General features: G+C 33.9%; 2 protein-coding genes across 2 annotated transcripts; both read right to left on the minus strand.

Annotated features, from left to right (window-relative positions):
- Window positions 1-163: 163 nt before the first annotated feature.
- LOC118282303 (uncharacterized) lies at window positions 164-11,309 on the minus strand. The gene is made up of 7 exons (XM_050701108.1): window positions 11,149-11,309; window positions 5,693-5,760; window positions 4,417-4,487; window positions 3,599-3,744; window positions 2,942-3,081; window positions 2,408-2,557; window positions 164-918 (listed from the first exon to the last, which is right to left on the minus strand). The coding sequence occupies exons 1-7, from the start codon at window positions 11,195-11,197 to the stop codon at window positions 805-807; spliced, it is 738 nt and encodes a 245-aa protein (XP_050557065.1). The 5' UTR covers window positions 11,198-11,309; the 3' UTR covers window positions 164-804.
- A 1,014-nt stretch (window positions 11,310-12,323) lies between these two features.
- LOC118261901 (uncharacterized) lies at window positions 12,324-19,621 on the minus strand. The gene is made up of 2 exons (XM_035572930.2): window positions 19,413-19,621; window positions 12,324-19,321 (listed from the first exon to the last, which is right to left on the minus strand). Exon 2 carries the CDS (start codon window positions 19,128-19,130, stop codon window positions 12,345-12,347), a length of 6,786 nt encoding a protein of 2,261 aa, XP_035428823.2. The 5' UTR covers window positions 19,131-19,321; window positions 19,413-19,621; the 3' UTR covers window positions 12,324-12,344.
- Window positions 19,622-20,330: the final 709 nt, after the last annotated feature.

A 20,330-nucleotide genomic window follows, 5' to 3' on the forward strand; every position in this document is an offset into this window, starting at 1 on the left:
TATAATGAATGAATATGAATGATTTTTTATTTTATTTAAGTCATCTTGAAACTATTGAAATGGAAACGATTTTGATAGGGAGTAGGTAGGGAATCTAGATTTTCTTATTTGGGTAAAATCACACACTCAAACTGTATTGTGACAGTTAATTCAAATAGATCGATGAAGATTATTAATACCTTTTTATTATAATATTACTATGACTTACTTAATATACTTTTATAAAAATATTGTTTTTTTTTTTTGTTTTTCAAACGTCATGATTGCCCGGTGCTTGGTGGGTAAAGATTTTTAATTATTATGAGAATGCGTGAATGGGTTCGAAATCTTGCAAGTATCAATATAATTTTATTAGTAACAGTGCAAACTTTAATTTTATTCATTAAAGTTTTTATTCATCAGCTATCAACATCAGTGGAACATGTTTAACCAAAATATTGGCTACAAAATCTACTAAGTAAGTTTAAGCACGGTACACACAAGGCTTATGTAGTTTAACTGTACAGTTGGACTGTACATTTGGTACACAGTACCTACAGTCCGACTTCGCCAGGTAGTTTTAACACAGTAGGTACAGTCCGACTTCAACAGTCAGTTTTAACTTTATTATACAGCTAGGTACCTACTTAAAACAAGGCGTGAGAAATCATTGGATGATTTCCCTCCCTTATAAAGAAAGGTACCCAAAACTGCACAGTTAAATGGTAAGGTGCGTAGAGCCTAATAAGTTAGATTAAAACAATAATAATTATACTTAAGTAAACTTATAGTAATATACTTATTACTTAAATCTAAGCAAGAGCATTATTTTTTAATCTTTATCCAGATTAGAACACCGGCGATTATCAAAAGAACGACTCCGACTAAACTTGAAATAATAATCAATGTTGTGTGTGATGACGGTGGAGTGGCGGCAGCCTGGAAATAAACGTCTTGTGTTATGTTCTTATATTTTACATAACTACAATAAAGTAGTAGATAGATATAAATAATAAATAAATCTCCCGATTGATGCCAATCACGGTGGCCAGTCTGTCTAACTAGACCAGCCCACTACGCAGGAGATATTTCTTTATTTTATAAACGTTGTTCCACACTAGGATTTCTCCTGTGTCGTGGGTTCGTTTACAAACATACAATTTTACATGCGCATGACACACACACACACACAAAGAGTTGCTCCGTGCGGGAATCGAACCCGCTACACGTTGCATGGTAGCCAGTTGCCCAGCCACCGTGCGAACTGTGCAGTCAAATGTGTGCAGAAGTGTGTGCCCAAGCACAGTTGCACTCTCTGTTTGCCTTCACCGATTGTTAGTGGTGTTTAAATAATATTAGAAAGATTATATAGGGCAAGTGACCCGGTTGTGGCCACCAACCCCTTTGTGGCCATTTGGACCTTCAAATATTTATAACTCAGGCATGGACAAATAAATTACTCTTGATGTACAGTATTTAAAATATTGAATATTGGAGACACTGATACCGTTGGCAGCTTTGATGTGTCAAACTTCACTTCGATGCAACAAGTCATTCTTTTTAGTTGAGGGTGAAATTGTTAAGATCTTAACAAAAAGGCTAAGGCGAGCGGGTGAGGATTTGGAACTTTGCTTATTGTGGATGTTTATGTTATTACTACATGAAGATATATTGTCTAAGTGCTAAAGTTATTTTGTCGCCATATGTTTCTGAAGTGCTTATTAGAAGGTGGCCACTAATGGAGACAAAATTATGAATTTCTCCATCTTTGGCCACATGGCTGGCCAAAACTAATGTACATAGACACCCTACTTCTTCCCCTTTATTTTATCGTGGCTTGTTTTCCTTGGCTTTACATATCAACAAATACATATTCTTCATTTTCAGAGATGCAATAAATTGCCTTTCAGTTTACTTTGCAGCTTTTACCAACGTCATATAAATGTTGATCTCTTTATTTGTAAGTTAAATTCTAATATTTCATATTTTACTAAATACCTTTGTTTGTAAAATGTCCAATTTAATAATAAATTTTGATTACTTTTAGTATTTTTTGATGGCCAGAACTCGTGGCCACAAAACGAATCTGGCCAAAAATGGCAAACTCCCTTTTTTTTTCTTTCTTATACAGTTATTTTTCTATTGGACGTTCTTTAAAAAAAGAGGTTTCTTAGGCAAGGTTAATACATGTTATATGACTTTTTACAAGAAATATGTTCGTGATAACAAAAACTCTTAAAAATTCTTAAAGTGGCCACAACCGGGTCACTTACGATAACTCGGAAAACGTTGGTAAATGCCGTTGGTAGGTTTCGAAACCGCATCCTCATACATGAGGAACGGGTGTCTTAAACCTTCAGGCCACTACAACAATTTGAGAGTTACATTTATTCACCTACAGCTACAAAATTATTGTTATTTTACTTACGGCATTAGACCCCAAATTCTTGAAGTTGGAACATTGACTGTGCGCTAAGTCAAACAATGAAGATACATATTTGCTTGTACTTGGTTTACATGTGCTCAAAACTTTCAATACGCATTCTTTAATCATAGTATTTTTATCGCAGTTCCTTTTCTGTAACAAAAATAATAACATTGTACACAAAGTCACAATGCATTTCTAAAACCTGTAGGCATAGGTACTTAATAGTATTTATTTATTTGTAACCAATGCCGAGCAAGGGGTTTCGTTGGGTTCAATTCTCGATTCATATTACGGAATATGTACAGTATTAAATTTTTTGCTTTTTCGGACCACTTTTCAAAAGCACGGACCTATCGCCATATAAGACATATGGTAAAAGGTTCATCTCTTGTTACTTGACTCTCAGAACGGAACTGATGAAAAGGAGGTGTACACCTACATGTGCATTCATGTGCCATTGTGGGCACCTCTGTCCACGACTTCAAGGAAAAAAGGCTTTACGTTATTAAAAAATAAAATAAAAGGTAAACTTACAGCATATGCCAAGTCCATTTTTTGGAACCAATAAGAGTGTTTCCTCCTCTCATTTATGTTGATATGTCTAACATTATGTACCACGCATGCGGTTATATTTTTTTCTAACGTTTTTACACAGTTCAAGTCGCCGTAAAATTCTGTAAAACATATTTAAGTAGGTAAGTATAAATAGATATAAGTAGTTAGTTTTAAGCTAAGATTATCTTACGTTGACTTGGGAGCATGTTTATATCGGTACCTACATCATCAATCATCATTATCAACTGGAAGACTGTCAGTTCACTGCTAAACAAAAGCCTCCTTAGTTCTCGTTGTCGAATCGAACGACAGCTCGCCACTTGCATCCATTGGCTCCCTGCGACTCTGGCGATGTCATCGGTCCACCTAGATACTCGAGTGGCAACCGTGGACCGAAAGACGTCGCGTAGGCAGACCTCCCAAGAGGTATACACATACAAATTCACATACTCTAGGTACATACCTATACTTACAGCGGAACTAGATGGTGTGACCACATCGTAGATTTACTCATGTAATAAAATGAAATGCTCGAGTATTTTATTTCCGTCTGTTGCTATGGTTTGCTCAACCACTAAGCCACTAACTTATGCTAGTCTATTAAATTACAATAAAAACAAAGTTGTTTTAGCTTACCTTTAAAAGTCTGGTTGCTCAAACTGAACTCAATATACTTCATGAAAGTCGTTGTATTTATGTATAGAAAATTTTGTCCACATGTTGCATTCAATGCAGTCCAATGCGCTTTTATGTTCTGTTCCAATTTGGGAATGGTACAATCTCTGAAATTGATTAATAATTGTGAGAAATAAGTCTCCCACCATTAACATTCTGTAAAAGACTAGGCAAGTTTCTTAAAAGTAATGTAATCTCTAGACAAACTTAAGCTAAGTCTATAGAGCTTTACTGTGACTTCTTTATTATTACAGGTAATTTTAGGTTTAGTTAACAACACACTAGGATTATTATGTCGAGTAGTCACATTCACTACTACTGAGCATATTATGGTCTAGGGTCGATGTCACTAATCGGAAAAGTCTTATTTTTTTATGATTTTTTATAAATTGGCACCGAGTCTGAAATTGTGTCAAGCTCTTGCTGTATTATAAAGAACTTGTAATTGGTGAATAGTGGGTGTCTTATTATATGCACGTTATAATATTATGTGCATTTCTGACATTTTATTAATACATATGTGTGAAAGAAAGTTTTTCTGGTGAAAAGTGGATGTCGTATAGGTGAACTGTTAGGCTCTTTCGTAATTGTCAATTCGAAACACTCATAGTGAGTTCGATCGCATTCTCGCCTGAGACATTATTCTCACAACTAATGACATGGCGGACCGAATTGACAATTACGAAATTGCTTATCTATTATAGTGAACTGGTTATTGCTATTTATTTTAAAATCATGTTAGTGATGTTTATTTAAGAATTTAGCTAATGTTAACTTACTCATGGTAGGCACTGTCTAAATGTTTGTTCACGATGTTTTTGAAACAGGTCTTTATTTCATTATTCTTTTCCTGAAATAAAAAAAAAACAAATACATGTAAGTATATTATTTAAAGATTTTAATATACAGTAGAAGCTCCTTATTCGCGCTTTCTTCATTCGCGGTTTCACTATTCGCGGATTGAAAAATTGCGACCCAATTCCCATATTCGCGGTCTAAAATTTCTTTATTCGCGGATCGAATCGAAATATCGGTGCATAACCTAAAAAAATACATTCGCTATCCTTTGTCAACGCGTCAGTAGAAGGATAAAAAATAAAATAGACCTTATTACAGCTACGTCTAGATTGTGACTTCTGCCTAAACCTAGTGTGACCTAAACTGTATGATCTAGTATGTATGATGTAGTAAGCAATCTGTATGATCAGAAAGTTCAATTAAACATTTTTTTTATCTACTATTTGCTTCTTAATTTCGTCATCTAGGAACGTATCCCCTATAACCCCATACAAATTACCATTCCATATTCACGGTTTCTGTATTCGCGGCATATTTACGGAACGCATACCCCGCGAATAAGGAGCTTCTACTGTACCGTACTTTAAAAGGTTAACTGGCTTTGGGGCTATTTATTTTCGTTCTTATTAATCGAGGATATGAAAACAGCAGACTATATTTAAACAACTAATTAGTTACAGTCGAATCTAGTGACAATAACTTATTTACATAATATGTTAGACTGTTGTTATTCGTTTTCCGTGTGCAGTTTCCTCGTTTCGTCTGATATTAATTCGCAATGCACAACTGCGCACATAGCTAACTCAGCCTCACATATTTTAGTTAGCTTACATAGCTTAAGTTTGCATAGTTGGCAGTCTGCACACAGCTAAGGATGTGTGAGCTACGTGAGCTAAGCTGAACTATTTAGATTTAGGGTTTGATCTGCAGCCTGCTTATAGGTCACCCAGGTGTATTATCTTATCCAGGTGTAAGAAATTCGATAAGTAGGTTGCTGAAATACAGCTACTGACAATTGAAAACCATTTTGAAAATTGGTTACACTGCTCATGAATAAGAGTCCCGCAGTGACTTGGGTAGAGGTTTTCTCATGTGAGTAAGCTGTTTTAAATTAGCTAACACAACGATTCGTTCCTCTCGGGCCGTGATAACCCTTTAAGAGATTATCGAGATAGATCCTTTGTTGTTATTTGGTTTTTAATAAAAACTAATAATTATGCTGAGGGTGTATAATATTTAATATCTTAGTACACTTACTTTGATTTCAGTAGAATTAGAACACGCCGTATAGTTATTTGGTGGTGTCGTCGCATTTTGCGTCAGAACTGAAAAAGTAAAAAAAAATAATTGTCAAACATAATATTTTGGAATACATTATTTATACCCAACATAGAAAACGAATCCGCTGTACTGACAATCGCTTTGGAGAACACGTGTTTTTACCCGACTGCGCCAGAAGGAGAGTTATGTTTTTCGAGAGTATGCATGTATGTATGTATGTATGTATGTATAATTGTTTGGCACGCTCTGCAGCCTAAACGGCTTGATGGATTTTGACTTGAGAGGTGTCGTTAGATTCGTATTTACTGTGAGAGTGACACTGGATATAACAAAATGTTTAAAAAAACAAAATGGCGGATTTTTGGCGCCAAATTTAAATATTGCTCACTCTCTAGCCTAAACGACTCGATGGATTTTGGCTTGAGAGGTGTCGTTTGATTCGTATTTACTGTGAGAGTGACACTAGATATATCAAAATATAATAAATAATAAAACTAAAAGAAAATAAAATAAAAAAGGTAATTTAAAAAACTAAAAAACCTGACTGACTTCATTTTTATATTATAAAGAAACGCAGTCGGGTTTTTTAGTTTTTTAAATTACCTTGTTTTGAACTTCTCTGTTTTTTATGAAGACTTCACGAATACTACGACAAAAATGTAAACAGCTTTTGCTCGCGGTTTCGCACGCAAGTCTGAGTAAAACAATGTGATTAAAAAATAAACATTCCTATAATAACTATCATGAGACATACTAAATTAACTAAAAATCACGATTTACTCAAGTACTTTAATAGAGAAAAGTAGGCTGTGTGACGTTCCACGCTGCTAATGATGAAGAGTCCCTCTGTGACTCGAAACTAGTAGAGCTGTTCTCCATTAATGTAAAAGAGTAAACCGTGATATTTAGTTAATAAACAATTCTCTCTCTACTGTATTTAAAAAAAAGGTAATTTAAAAAATAAAAAAACCCGACTGCGTTTCTTTATAACATGAAAATCAAAAAACCCTAAAACAAGAAAGTCATTGTAAAATTGAAGCAGTCGGGACCCAGTCTAGAAAGACAGCAGTATATGCTAATCACTAAATGTTTAGAATGGGTCCGGGCAGCAGTCGGGTTTTTTAGTTTTTTAAATTACCTTTTTTATTGCATTTTCTTTTAGTTTTATTATTTTTTAGCCTCTCTCACAGTAAATACGAATCAAACGACCCCTATCAAGCTGAAATCCATCGAGTTGTTCAGGCTAGAGAGTGAGCAATATTCGAATTTGGCGCCAAAAATCCGCCATTTTGTTTTTTTATTATTTTGATGTACCCAGTGTCACTCTCACAGTAAATACGAATCTAACGACACCTCTCAAGCCAAAATCCATCAAGCCGTTTAGGCTGCAGAGCGTGCCAAACAATTATACATACATACATACATACTCTCGAAAAACATAACCCTCCTTCTGGCGCAGTCGGGTAAAAATGCATCCAAATCCGTCGCGTACCTAGTTATCAAGATTTAATCATAGGTACATAAGAAAAGTCAGCCATTTTATTTTATACTACGTTTGTAGTGATTATTAAACCGTAAAAGTGAAATTGTTGTAGTAAGTACCTAATTACCCAACTAACAATTTTGCCCTATAACCAAACCTTATATCTCAAAAAAGCTGGGTAAATGATGTATAAAGGTTTTGGTGGTGACTGATTGTTGTGTAAAAGCGTTTGACAACACAGTTTGGCTCTATAAGTTTATATAGCAAAAACGACCTATTAATAGTTGATGTAAAGGTTTACTTCACGACTTTATATAGCTGTTATAGTCAGGCGTTATAGCAACCTCCATTGTTACTAGTATACCACGATTGAACTTCATAACAGTTTTGACTGTCACCCTAATGCGCCTAATTTGCGCAATAAAGGTTCGAAACGAACTCCTATGTGTCGTTTGTTAAAGTAGAGATGACAACTCAGGAATAGGACGATATTACGATATTGAGGGTTTTAAGATCATCGTTACAGTACACAGTAATATAGTGGGCACAAAAAGTCTACATCGGAGTGATTTGGTGATACAGCTGAGTTTCAAATTATATTTATATAGCTTAATTGTCTTATAAAGGGTTGTTAATGCCCATTATAGCTGTAGTGATAAACTTATATCACAAATACACTTTTTAGAAGCAGATTGTTTTTTTATAACTATTATAGTTCCTCTATTACGCAACAGTACTATAACGGAGATCTTATGTGTTTTAAAACATTATTATTGTGTATAAAGTTAGGCTAGCAATGCTTTTAAATGATAATTCCGTTTTGTAAAAGCACTTCTATCGCTCTTCTACAACAATATTGACATTTTGATTCAGTGTAATTAATGCGACAATATTTTTATCTATACTAATATTATAAAGCTGAAGAGTTTGTTTGTTTGTTTGTTTGAACGCGCTAATCTCTGGAACTACTGGTCCGATTTGAATAATTCTTTTTGAAGACCCAATTATAGAAAATGGTTCCGTACAGAATACAGTTCACGTCAGTGATGAAATGGAGAATAATTCATTTGTGGACAGCGATTTCAGGTGTGACAGTTTTTCAGATTGTTTGATTGATTCAACTGAAAAAAAAACCAGCAACTACGAGATGGTTTGAAGCATTGGGCTATTAATTATAATATTTCACACGAAGCAATAAAAAGTCTGCCTCGTTGGTCGAGTGGTTGCAAGTGCAACTGCCGGGCAAGGGGTCTCGGGTTCGATTCCCGGGTCGGGCGAAGTATTGCTGAGCTTTTTTCGGTTTTTCAAAAATTTCTCAGTAGTAGCACGGAGTCTGGAAATGTGCCCGGTATATGGCAATAGGCTCACCACCTATTACATGGGACTTACAATATAAATAATTGTGAAATGTGGGTGTACACAGTGGCATTACGTGCCATAATGTGCACCTCTGCCTACCCCTTCGGGGATTAAAGGTGTGACGATATGTATGTATGTAGTTATACTTCTCTGACGTCATACGTAGTACCTACACAGATTTATAAACCATAACATTTATTCATTAACAAAAGTATTCATCATATTTAAGGAATAAGGACAAAAATAAAACAAAAATAACAAACAAGCTCAAAAGGAACCCTAATTTCATGTAATGGTGGATGTAATCTATCATAATGAGTACTATAGTAGAGTTAAGGAAGCTGGAACTATGTTTATAACTTAAAATAAAAAATTATTTTAGTAAAAGCTCATTAATTCGAAGGGGGCATTCAAATATGTCGTAAATCCATACATAGTTTATCAGTAAAATTACAGTCGCACAACATTTTCCTCGTTAGAGACGAATAATTCGATTAAGTACAAAATAATATCTTAGACACCACGATACCCTGTCACTTTTCTTATTTTTTTATTTCTCTTCTAAAACACTGAGACACTGCAGCGACGTGAACGAATGTAAAATGAATGAATGATGAATTTTAGTGATGTAATGGAATCATGAACTCTTTTACAGTACCCAAAAACACTTTAGTAGTGCTGCGGTGGCTTATATATCACAAAATTGTCATGCCTGATACCCTTATAGTTCTACTTTAACACTGAATGGAGATATAATTGCGCCACTTTCTTTGTAGATGCACCTTCTTTGGCCTTTTATTTGACCACCGTTTAGTTTTTACAAAACGTTCTATGGCCTTCTATAAAACTAACTTTTGTTGGTTGGGTAGGATTACTAATAAAATTAATAACGTGGTTTAAGTACGTGCAAACACAATACAAGTTTACCACTATATGTACCTAATAATATACTCGGAATATTGTATTAGATAATTATACCTATCTACTTTTAAAAGGAAAATATTATGAACAATTAATGAGTACATGCAATGTATTTTGACGTCATCATCATCACAATAAACCATAACTCGGGTTTTTACTTTGAGAGTAAATTAGTAATAATAAATACTGTACAAAATCTATGTAATAAATCCAATAGCAAATCTAAAAGTCAGAAGCCAGGTAACTAGGTTCATTTTGACACCGGTTTCGCCGGTTAAATCACCCGCGTTTTTAAAGGAAAAAACGGCGCTTATACAATATTTCTTCTCATTTTATCTAGTTTTCATTTCAGTTAAGTTTTACATTACCTACATATACACTGTGGTGCTGCTGTGGACCCCATAAAAACTATATTAAAGAATCGCTTTCGTATATTATTATGTCTTTTTTATATCACGCCTTTTATCCTCGAGGAGGCAGCGGTGAACATTATGGTACGTAAGGCCACTGTACAAAGCATACCCACTTTTCACAATATTAATATTGTAAGTCCCATGTAATAGGTGGTGAGCCTATTGCCATATAGCGGGTACATTTCCAGAATTCGTGCTACTACTGTATACTATATAGTTACCTACCGTGTTATAACTAAGTTACTGTATACGGTGTAGACTGCCTCGTTGGTCGAGTGGTCGCAAGTGCGACTAACAAGGAGTCTCGGGTTCGATTCCCGGGTTGGGCAAAGTATTACTTGGCTTTTTTCGAATTTTCGAAAATTTCTCGTGCCGTAATGTGCACCTCTGCCTACCCCTTCGAGGATAAAAGGCGTGACGTTGTGTGTGTGTGTATATGGTTATATCCCTACGGATATCTATCATACTGCGACATATATATTATGTCATGTATGTATGTTTCATATGTTAGTGAACCAGAATTTTGCAACTAAATTAAGTAAATACTAATTGTGCTGAATTGTATACAAAAGAATGTCGGTATAATCATACATGCTTAGCTGAGTATGATGCCATTTTTAACTAAAGATTATACCTATCTATATACTGATGTCATATTGTATCAGTTGGTTTTACACTGATCTATTTACCTGTTACAAAATATATGATGCTTCAGACCAGATGTTTAGTAGTAGAACGTTTTAAATTAATTTGAAAGTATTTATAAAGGAGAAGCCTAATGAACTAGTAGCATGGTGGGTATAAGAATAATGTACCTTTTTTTAACTAACTTAAAGTACTTTATTCGTTCTACCTACATGTGTGTGATAGTGACTTAGTCACTTTGTAAAGTTTCAGTGTATATTTTCTAATTACTAGTGCGCAAAGGTAATGTAAAAGTTTAGTGATATACTTACATTACTGGATTAAATCGATCTTACTACATTGCAAGTCAAACTATTTGAAATAAATAATTATGACATTCACTTAAAAAAAAATATAAGCACATTTTTACAAGCATTTTTCCATCGGATTACAATGTGGTTGTCTTCAAGTCTAGAGTGAATAGGCTCTTAAGAAACTAGTGCGCCTCACCATCAACGATTACATCACTACTTACCATCAGGTGGGATTGTAGTCAAGCATTAGTTTTTATCGAATAAAAAAAACACAACAAACGCATGAGATAATTAATTAATTAAAATAATAAAACTTACCAAAAGGAGCAAATGAAAGCAAAACAATAGTTATCGTAGTTCCCCACATGGTAGCGGTACTGAAGCTCCTCGCACAATGACTGTTCCCGATGTGGTATGCCGACTTAATTAGTATATTTATATGAACATTGTATTCTGTACTAAATCTTCCTCAAATCGTTGCTACCTATTCGCTACAAATCCCATTATTAATCATAATTTATTTAGTTCCATTTTCCGGTATTACGAGTAGTTACATTGCGTATGCTTTGACGCCTTTAACTATTATATAAATTCTATTTAAATTAATTTAATTTAAACTCCACATCTTCTGTATACAATTTGGGTGTACCGAGTGGGTGTTAATAGGTACGCGTGCTCCATCGTCAGCCACATCGTCGCTTACCACCATCCACCAGGTGGCATGATGACCAAACTGACCTTAAACCTTACCTTATTTTTTTTATTTAAACACCTTAAACCTTACCTTTTCTACTTTTGCATAAAGTTCGCAAGGATAAATCGCCGTCCAACCAGAACCAGACCTGTTCGTGTGGCGCGTCGCGTTCAGCCCCTGCCTCAAATAGCCATCAGACCGCCACACCCTGGGTGGGAGAAGTTATTAGATGATTTCCCCGCCCCCACCCCAAAGGGCATCGATGTAGGTCTTTGACATAGAATGAGTGAATATTAGACTAGAAACATTGTTATTCCGAGAGCTAAAGCCATGCTTAGGCCGGCTCGATTGGAGTAATACCACGGCTTCATTCACAGAAAAACGGCGTGAACAACACTTTTGTTGTTTTTGACCGTGAAAGTGATGTTATAGGAGACTCAATTCTACCCTCTCCGATCCCGTCTATCCTTAAATGTCTAAACGTCAAAAGGCCTGCCGGCCTCTATTTCGAGTTTCTATTGGCAGCGCCGAGTGCTTACCATCAGGTGATCGGTCTGCTCGTTTGCAAGCCTATCCTGTTCCATAAAAATAAAACATTTTGGAAATGGATATTGTGGGAAGCTGCATCAGTACCCTAACTACGATCCGGAAGTTACTTACGAAGGGGGAAGTAGGGATGATGATGATAATGATAATGATGGGTCAATGGATTTTTTTATTCATAGCATAGCGATATGCCTATATTTTGTCGGATGTTTTCCAGTGAGGTATTAATTTCACAAATAAAACCATTTTTTTTTTAAATTATTTTATATTACCATTACCAACAGAATAAACATCTCAAAATAGTAAATAATATAAAGATTGGGAGCCAGGTTGCTGCGGCGAGGCCAACAAGTACAAAGCCTATAGCCTGTTTCAAAGCAGCAAAAAGAGTAGGTTTGCGTTCTAAAGGAAACGGCCTCTCCCTTAATGCATATTTGGTTAGGTCACATGGCACGTCTAGTTTTAGAATAAATTTTCTCAACTTTTTTGAAATACCTTTGCAGTTTATTTTTTTTGTTTTTTTTTTCATTTCCCTCTTTAGTCTTTTTTCAAGTCTCTTCTGTAGTCTCTTTGATTGTTTGTTAGCCTGTTTCTTCATAAATTTCTTAAATTTTGATGGTTTTTTACGTTTAAGTTTTTTTCTCTTCATCTTTTTCGTTGTCTTTTTCTTTTTCTTTCTACGACTCTGGAGATGAATTCCTTTATGTTTTTTGCGAGATTTGTCTAGCCACCAGTGTTTTGAATCTACTCGTAAACTAATTTTATCACAACTTAAATCACATGGGACTGCAGTTTTGTGTTTTCCACATGGCCGTGGCCGAAAAGTGAAACGTATACCTCTACTTTTTTTTTTGAATTCATTAGGTGAAACTTGATGGCCTTCGTTTTTAAGTTGTTTTGCATCTTCTTGACACTTTTTTGGTGAAATACACTTTGTTTGTGAAATATCTGAAGCTTTGCTTTTACTGCTACAGAAAGGACGGGGGAAACAAGGATCGTCATGTGTTGATGTTTTATCTGTTTTTACTCGTGTACGACTGCAACTTGTAGCCACATCCTTTATTTTATAATTACTCTGAGGCAATTGTTTAGTTGTCGGTAGATGTAATTTACTTAAGCGGCGGTAACTAAGAGATTTCCGTCTAACATGTAATTTTATAGTTGATCCATTATTTTTTTTTGCCTTACAAATACTAAGGCCACGTTTCATTAAATTTTCTAAAAAAGTTTCACATTCGTCTTTTTTCCCAGAAACAGCTTCATTACTAAAACCAGGTTTTGTTTTCATTCCTTGTGAAGTTATATTTTTAGGTTGGTCAAGTGTCTTTTTTTGGTTATTTATATTTGTTTTACAACAACAACTTTCAGTTTTTGGTGGACTTTTAGCTTTCAAAGCTTCATTAGCGACACCGCATTGTAATTTGTTGGCATTTAAGTTACGGTTTGGACCACTTAGATGTGTATTTTCATTCCTAATGTTTTTTTTTTCGTTATTTTGAAGACGATCTAAACAACTTGTTTCAATTGTTTGGACAAGAAAACATAAATGGTCGTTTATTATTTTGTAGATATTTCCTCGTCTAGCTTTTTGTAAAGTAGAGTATGTATGTTTAGAAATTGATGTGTCAGATTCTCCAGGTATGGTTTGTTTACTCTCATTTGAATATTGAGTGTGTAGCGATTTTCTGCTTTTGAGATTTTGTCGATTGTTTTTTTGTCTAATGCTAGACAACAAATCACTTTCAATTCTATGAGCTAGAAGCTCTATGTAGTTACGTATATCTGTATTTAATACATCATATTTCTTACGGTGGCCAATATCAAAAAAACGTTTCGAACCAGATTTTTTATTTGTAATCTCACTGTTTAGTTGTTGAATTTGATTGTTTTTTTGCATTCTGCGTTCAAATTCTTGTGTCAGAATATGTTTAATATTTTCCGATGGTTTGCGCCGAAAACGTTGAAAATAACTACCCTTTTTGTTTTTGTTTGAGATAAATAAACCTTCGGAATAAGCCTTATTACATTCTTTAGATTCCTTTTTGTTTTTATCTATAAATTGGTCGGAAGTTAATGATTTAGCTTTATCTTGTTTTTTGAGCAAACAATCACATTTACGAAGGAACCCTTTACAAATTAAACATTTAACATTTTCTTCGTTATGTTCTTTTTTATCTAATTTAATGCCATAACTTTTACTTGGATTTGAAATCGATTCCAAAGAATTTTGGGATTTATTTTGAAATGGTGTATTTTTATAAATACTCTGAATTTTATTTGCTACATGCACTGTATCGCTCTCATTCAGATCTTGAAATTTTTGTAATTTTTTTAGACAGTCACATTTGGAAAACTTTTTATTACATATGCAGCAAAGGCATCGATAATTACTTTTTGAATTCCTCTGTCTAATAAATTTACGTTTTAGGTAACACTTGCAGGACTTTACTGTATTTGTAAAAAAATTTACGCCACTGGGAGGGTTCTTACTTTTGTCAGAAAATGTTTGATTGCTTTTTGACGAAATATTTTGTTTTGTGTTAGAAGCTACGTGTTTTATTGAGTGTCTACGTCTAGGTGTTAGTTTTATAGATTCGGGAGAAATAGATTTCCTATCTTTTTTATTGGGTGATTTCAGTTTATTTTGTACGCTAGAACTACTCTTGCGATCAGTAACATTATTGGATTCCTTTTTAAGATGATGTACATACATAGGAAGTGTTTTTTTTGGTTTAGGATAAATAACTTGGGTTTTATCTCCACTTGCTAGACTATTATTTGATGTTTTACGTGTAGTAGACAAGTTATATATATCATTTGGATCACAGTCTTTTGGTCTTTTGTGAAATGTTTCAACTGAAGAAAATGACTTACTCGATTTAGAAAAGCGTTTGTTACGTTTACTTGCAGGACTATAATTTGGTGATTTATTTTTATTGGATGTTTGATAACGATCCTTATTAGGTTGTAGGTTTATAGGTTTAGGTTGAACGTAGTTTTTATCTCTGTCTCTAAAATTTGGATTTGATAGTCTACGTTTATTGGGTCGCTTACCAAATGAATTGGAGCTTGAACCTGAACTTGAACTAGTATTAGAATTATAATTTGAGCCTGAATCTGTACCTGAATTTGAATCTGAATCTAAATCAATATTAAGTATTCCCCCTCGTTGGAGAATTCCACTAATTGATGTCGGATCTTTACATATGTCCCTTATGTATTGTTTGTTAAAATCATTTTTTGAAAAATTACGTTTGTCCCTTATCTGTTGTTTGTTGACATCATTTTTTGAAAAATTTTGTTTAGGATCTTTACCTTTGTCTTTTATCTGTTGTTTGTTAAGATCATTTTTTGGAAAACTAAGTTTAGAATCTTTACCTTTGTCTCTTTTCTGTTGTTTGTTAACGTCATTTTTTGAAAAATTTTGTTTTGGGTCTTTGTCTTTGTCCATACTCTGTTGTTTGTTAACGTCATTTTTTGAAAAATTTTGTTTGGGGTCTTTGTCTTTGTCCATTTTCTGTTGTTTGTTAACATCATTTTTTAAAAGACTATGTTTTGATGGTTTAGGTTTAGAGTCTAATTTTGAAAGGTGCTTACAATCTGGATCACAAGTAGGTTTCTTTTTCTCAAAAATTTTTTTCAAACAGAATTTTTTTTTAGGTTTGGGATTAGTGTCCTGTTTCTTATCCTTGCATTCGTCCTTATTTTTTGTAGCAACTTTTTTTTCTTTCTTTTTTATTTTTTCACTTGCTTTCGGCTTTTGAGCTTTAGTAGTTTTCTTTTTTTCTTGTTTCTGTTTATCTTCAGGTCGTTTATCAAAACAAGGATCTAATAATCTGCGTTTAATATCTAGACCAGCTTTATGTTTTGGGTCTTTTTTAATGACAGAACTAACTTTGCGTTTTGGGTCTATAGTGTTTGAACTAACTTTGCGCTTTGGGTCTATAGTGTCTGAACTAACTTTGCTTTTTGGGTCCATTTTAATGTCTCGACCATCTTTACGTTTTCGGTCTTTTTTAATGTCTGGACCAACTTTACGTTTTGGGTCTATAATGTCTGAACTAACTTTGCGTTTTGGGTCTATAGTGTCTGAACTAACTTTACGTTTTGGGTCTATTTTAATGTCTGAATAAACTTTACGTTTTCGGTCTTTTTTAATGTCTGGACCAACTTTGCGTTTTGTGTCTATTTTAATGTCTGGAGAAACTTTACGTTCTGCGTCTTTTTTGAGTTTATTGTTTGAGGGTGAGTTTATTTTATTGTCGGTCTGCGATTTATCTTTTTCGCACACACATTCTGAAAGGGGCCTTTTACAGCCTTGGCAAATATCCCGCCTTTTGTCACAACCTGAAGACGGCTTACGTTGTTTTTTATTATATAATGACACACCAGGTTTATAATCTGAATAGTCAAGATCTACATCAAGTTTGCAACGAGAGGGAAACGGACTCGGCTTAATAGTAGGAAGTTGTTTGGACTTTTCTATAAACGATGGAACACACTCCTTATGCATTGGTTGAGGATTTACTTTCAGTGATAGGCCAGGTCTTGGCTCGTCTGTTGTATCAAATTCAAATTGATTTACAATTTCAGATTTTCTACCTCTACGTATATTCTCTACCTCATTGACGGCTCTCATTTTTGCCAGATACCACTGTCTACACTTTCGAGATATAAGGAGACCTTGGTATATATGATGTTGAAAAAAATTACGTGATTCTTTGTTTGTTAAAGAAGTGTTGTTTTTATTCGATAGCTCTTCGATTGCTTTATTAATACTCGTTGTTTTTACTGTTTCACTTTTACAATTTTGATCAATCTTTTCTTGGCTTGTATTGATTTGCTCTGTTGTTTTTACATTTTCTTTTAAATCTTTGGGTAGGTTTGTGTTAAACGACACTCGTTCTTTTAACAGCTTTTTCTCTCTTCGGTTTAATTTAAGATATGTTTCTTTATAATTAGTCATATCCTTTAAATTATATATGTTTCTATCAGACACATTCATAGAATGTTTAGCATTAAGCTGATTATTACTGTTTATTTTATAAAGCTCAACCATACAACAGTTTCCAGGTCTCTTTAAAATTTCATTTTGCGAATTTTTCATTAAAGGGCATTTACAAGTACCATCACATATTGCGTCATTTTGACTAATTTTACGTGAAATTATAGATTGTGTTTCTTTTATTATTGGTAAAGGAGAATTTTGTGACTTTTCATGTCTAAGTTTTATTGTGTCATTCGCAGGTTTTATTGATTCTTCTACTGTTATGTCACTGGGTCTTGATTTCAATGTGTGAAGTGGTTTAAAGAAGTTGTTTAAGAATGGATTATCTTTTGTCCTTGATGAAGATTTCTTAATCTGTGTTTGTTTATTTTTTTTTTGCAAAGTATATTCTGGGTGGCGCCTGAATAACAAATTAATACTCTTACATTTGTCATAACACTTATTTAACGTTGACATTCTTGTAGATAACTTACTTGTTTTATTAGCAACACGCAAGTTCGACGAATTTGAAAACTCTTTCTCAATTGTTTTATTCGTAAGAAGTTTATTTTGCTTAACATTCTTTGAAAGTTCATTTAAGTCTTCACTTGATAACTCTTTGTTACAAGTATTGTCTTTAGAAGCTGATTTTTTCAATGTACTTAATGAATTATTGGGTTGACAGTTTGTTATTTTTCCGGAGCTAACACCAAGTACGCTATTTTGACTCTCCATAAAATTCATGCCATTGTTACTTAATTCAAATGATGATAGAGTTGCATTATTTGCGACTCGTTTTATTTTTTCAGTTTTTACACGATTATTTGTTTTATAGGATCTCGTCCTTTCAAATAAACGTTTCAGTCCACGATCTCGTTTTAGTTTCTTATTAGATAAAATTTTATTTATATTGAGATCTTCTGATTCCTGAGTCGTTTCAGGCGTATTAATTGCTGTGTTTGCGTTTTGTAATTCAGTAAAATATTTGAGACCCTGTTTAGAAGTTTGCTTACCAAATCTAATTGATAAAGAACGACGCTTTTTATAATTTTCGTGATATTTCCGTTCTTCTCGTCTTTTTCCAGTTCCACAAATATCGTGATAAAGTACTGCTGATAGAGCACTTTTCGTGATTCCAGAATTCCTGTGTTCAGGCTTTGGTGTGGGTAGTGATTTTCTTAAATGCAGTTGGCTAGTCTGGTTAATGTTCTTAAAAATGGTTGAAATTGTTCCTTTTGATTTAGCATTTGTTTTACGAGTTGTTTCACTTCTTGACAAGGGCTTACTTCTATCACTTGAAACTTTATTTTGTTTAGTAATAGTTTTTGAATTTGGACTAACGATCTGCTTTTTGATATTTGTTTTTACATTTTGTTCAAATTTATCATAATCTACGATCGATGAGTAGCTATTGCAAAATCTTAACTTTAAAGAATTCCTCCTGTGTTTTAAGCTGGTATCAGAAAATTGCTTAGATTTATCAATAATAATATTTTTTATTTTACTGGCAATGGTTTTTTTCAAAAATAAAGTATTCATTATTGATTTCTTTCCAGTTGTTTCAAAAGACTTTTTTGGCTTTATATTTATTTTTAGGCGGTTGTTATCACCTGCCATGTCTCTGGCTCTATTAAAGTCTATTTTATTGCTATGCAGCGTTGCGTATGCTGAGTGCAGTTTTGGCGTTTCTTTTTGTCTTTTCGTAATACTCTTATCAAAGTCATGGTCAGATTTTGTTGCACTGGCGCTGTAAGACTGATTATTATCGGTCTTTTTAATATAAAATTTAACTTTCATTTTGATCTTGTCATTTTGTTTTTGGGACGAAATACATGACTTTAAAGTAACGGCTTTATTTGGTTCATTGTTAGCACTTGTCAAATAAGTCAAGGACTTTAAATCCTTGCGCCGTAGTGCCCTGGGAAGCTGTTGTGTTGATGCTTTAACACTCAATACACTTGTGGATTTTCTTTGTAGTGGTATAACATTTTCGTGGGCTTGTGATTTGCCACACAATCTATTGCATAGCAAAGTTTGACCGCGTGCTGTAGATAATCTTTGACGTTTGGGCATATTTCTTTCAAATGCTCACTATTAATTTCCCTTAAAGCCCAAAATGGCTTTTACTTATGTCTATATTATGATGTACATTTCTTGATCATAACCGGTAGCTTACATTGACAAACAAATTTTGTTTTGTTGTCATTAATTTTTCATACGATGTGTGTAAAATCTTAAGATTGACCACTTCCAACATGTATACTCTGAAAAGAAATAGCATTTTAGTTTCTTTGTCGGTAGCAAGTAATTACATTTTGAAAGTAAGAAGATGAAGTTAGATGTGATATAACGTACCATAAAAAAAAATCTTAAATCATAAATTGTGTATAATGTATCAGTGGCTGATGCATGATGGCACCGCTGTACCATAAGTAATACGACCGCACAGTCCACAGTTACTTATATATCGAAGTAATTTCTCCAAATTACATCAAGATACATAATCTCTAAAAATGCAATTTTCCTTAATAATACTTAGCACATTACAGCAAAATGTCTAAGAATAAAATGTCAAATTAATGTCACATTTATACAGTTCCATAAATTTACATATTTCGTATGCAGTTTCATAATGTATAAGGCTTTATACAGGTTCAAGTACAGTTCTCTTTTATCTATGGACAGGCTCAAAATTTCTATAATACTACATATTAATTGCTTGACATCTAGCTCGCCGGCCGTCCGCCATATTTTGTTGTTTTATTATTTTTAGGACATCAGGTGATTCCCCTATACTTATTATATTCTTTGGTCAGGTGTCAAGTGGACAACAATATTTTCATTGTCTGTTTTCTACGAAGAAACAGTTCCTATTGTATTTTTTTGTAACAAACACACAAGCTACTTTTCTAAAAAAATAAGTGTAGTCCCACCAAAAACATGTATAGCCAATCCTCGATGGAGCAGCTTGCCACGTCGGGCCAAATCTAATTTTCCTTATTGCGATTTGTTTATTATAATAGTTAATGTTGTATGACTTTGCCATTGAGTTATACCCACTGACGTATAATTTCATGCTCGTTTTTAAGTGTATAAAACTTTGACCTCTCGATTTCTCGACAAAGTTTCTCTTCATGAATTCTCGGTACGATAACTCTCGAAGAGAAACTCTAGTGTGTTTATCAAACCCTAAACGGATTACCCGGATTCAAAGCAGGGCTCCTGCTTTGAATCTGGATAATCTGTTAGGTTATCCGCAATCCTGGATATGTA

The sequence above is a fragment of the Spodoptera frugiperda genome, chromosome 20, assembly GCF_023101765.2.
Source record: "Spodoptera frugiperda isolate SF20-4 chromosome 20, AGI-APGP_CSIRO_Sfru_2.0, whole genome shotgun sequence".
Classification (NCBI taxonomy): Eukaryota; Metazoa; Arthropoda; class Insecta; order Lepidoptera; family Noctuidae; genus Spodoptera; species Spodoptera frugiperda.

Coding starts and splice junctions, on each gene's coding strand:
- LOC118282303 (XM_050701108.1), bottom strand. CDS start 11,197: ATGTGGGGAACTACGATAACTATTGTTTTGCTTTCATTTGCTCCTTTT. Junction 5,761..11,148: donor GCTTTCATTTGCTCCTTTTG/GTAAGTTTTATT, acceptor TTACTTTTTCAG/TTCTGACGCAAAATGCGACG. Junction 919..2,407: donor AGAATTTGGGGTCTAATGCC/GTAAGTAAAATA, acceptor GTTTATTTCCAG/GCTGCCGCCACTCCACCGTC.
- LOC118261901 (XM_035572930.2), bottom strand. CDS start 19,130: ATGCCCAAACGTCAAAGATTATCTACAGCACGCGGTCAAACTTTGCTA.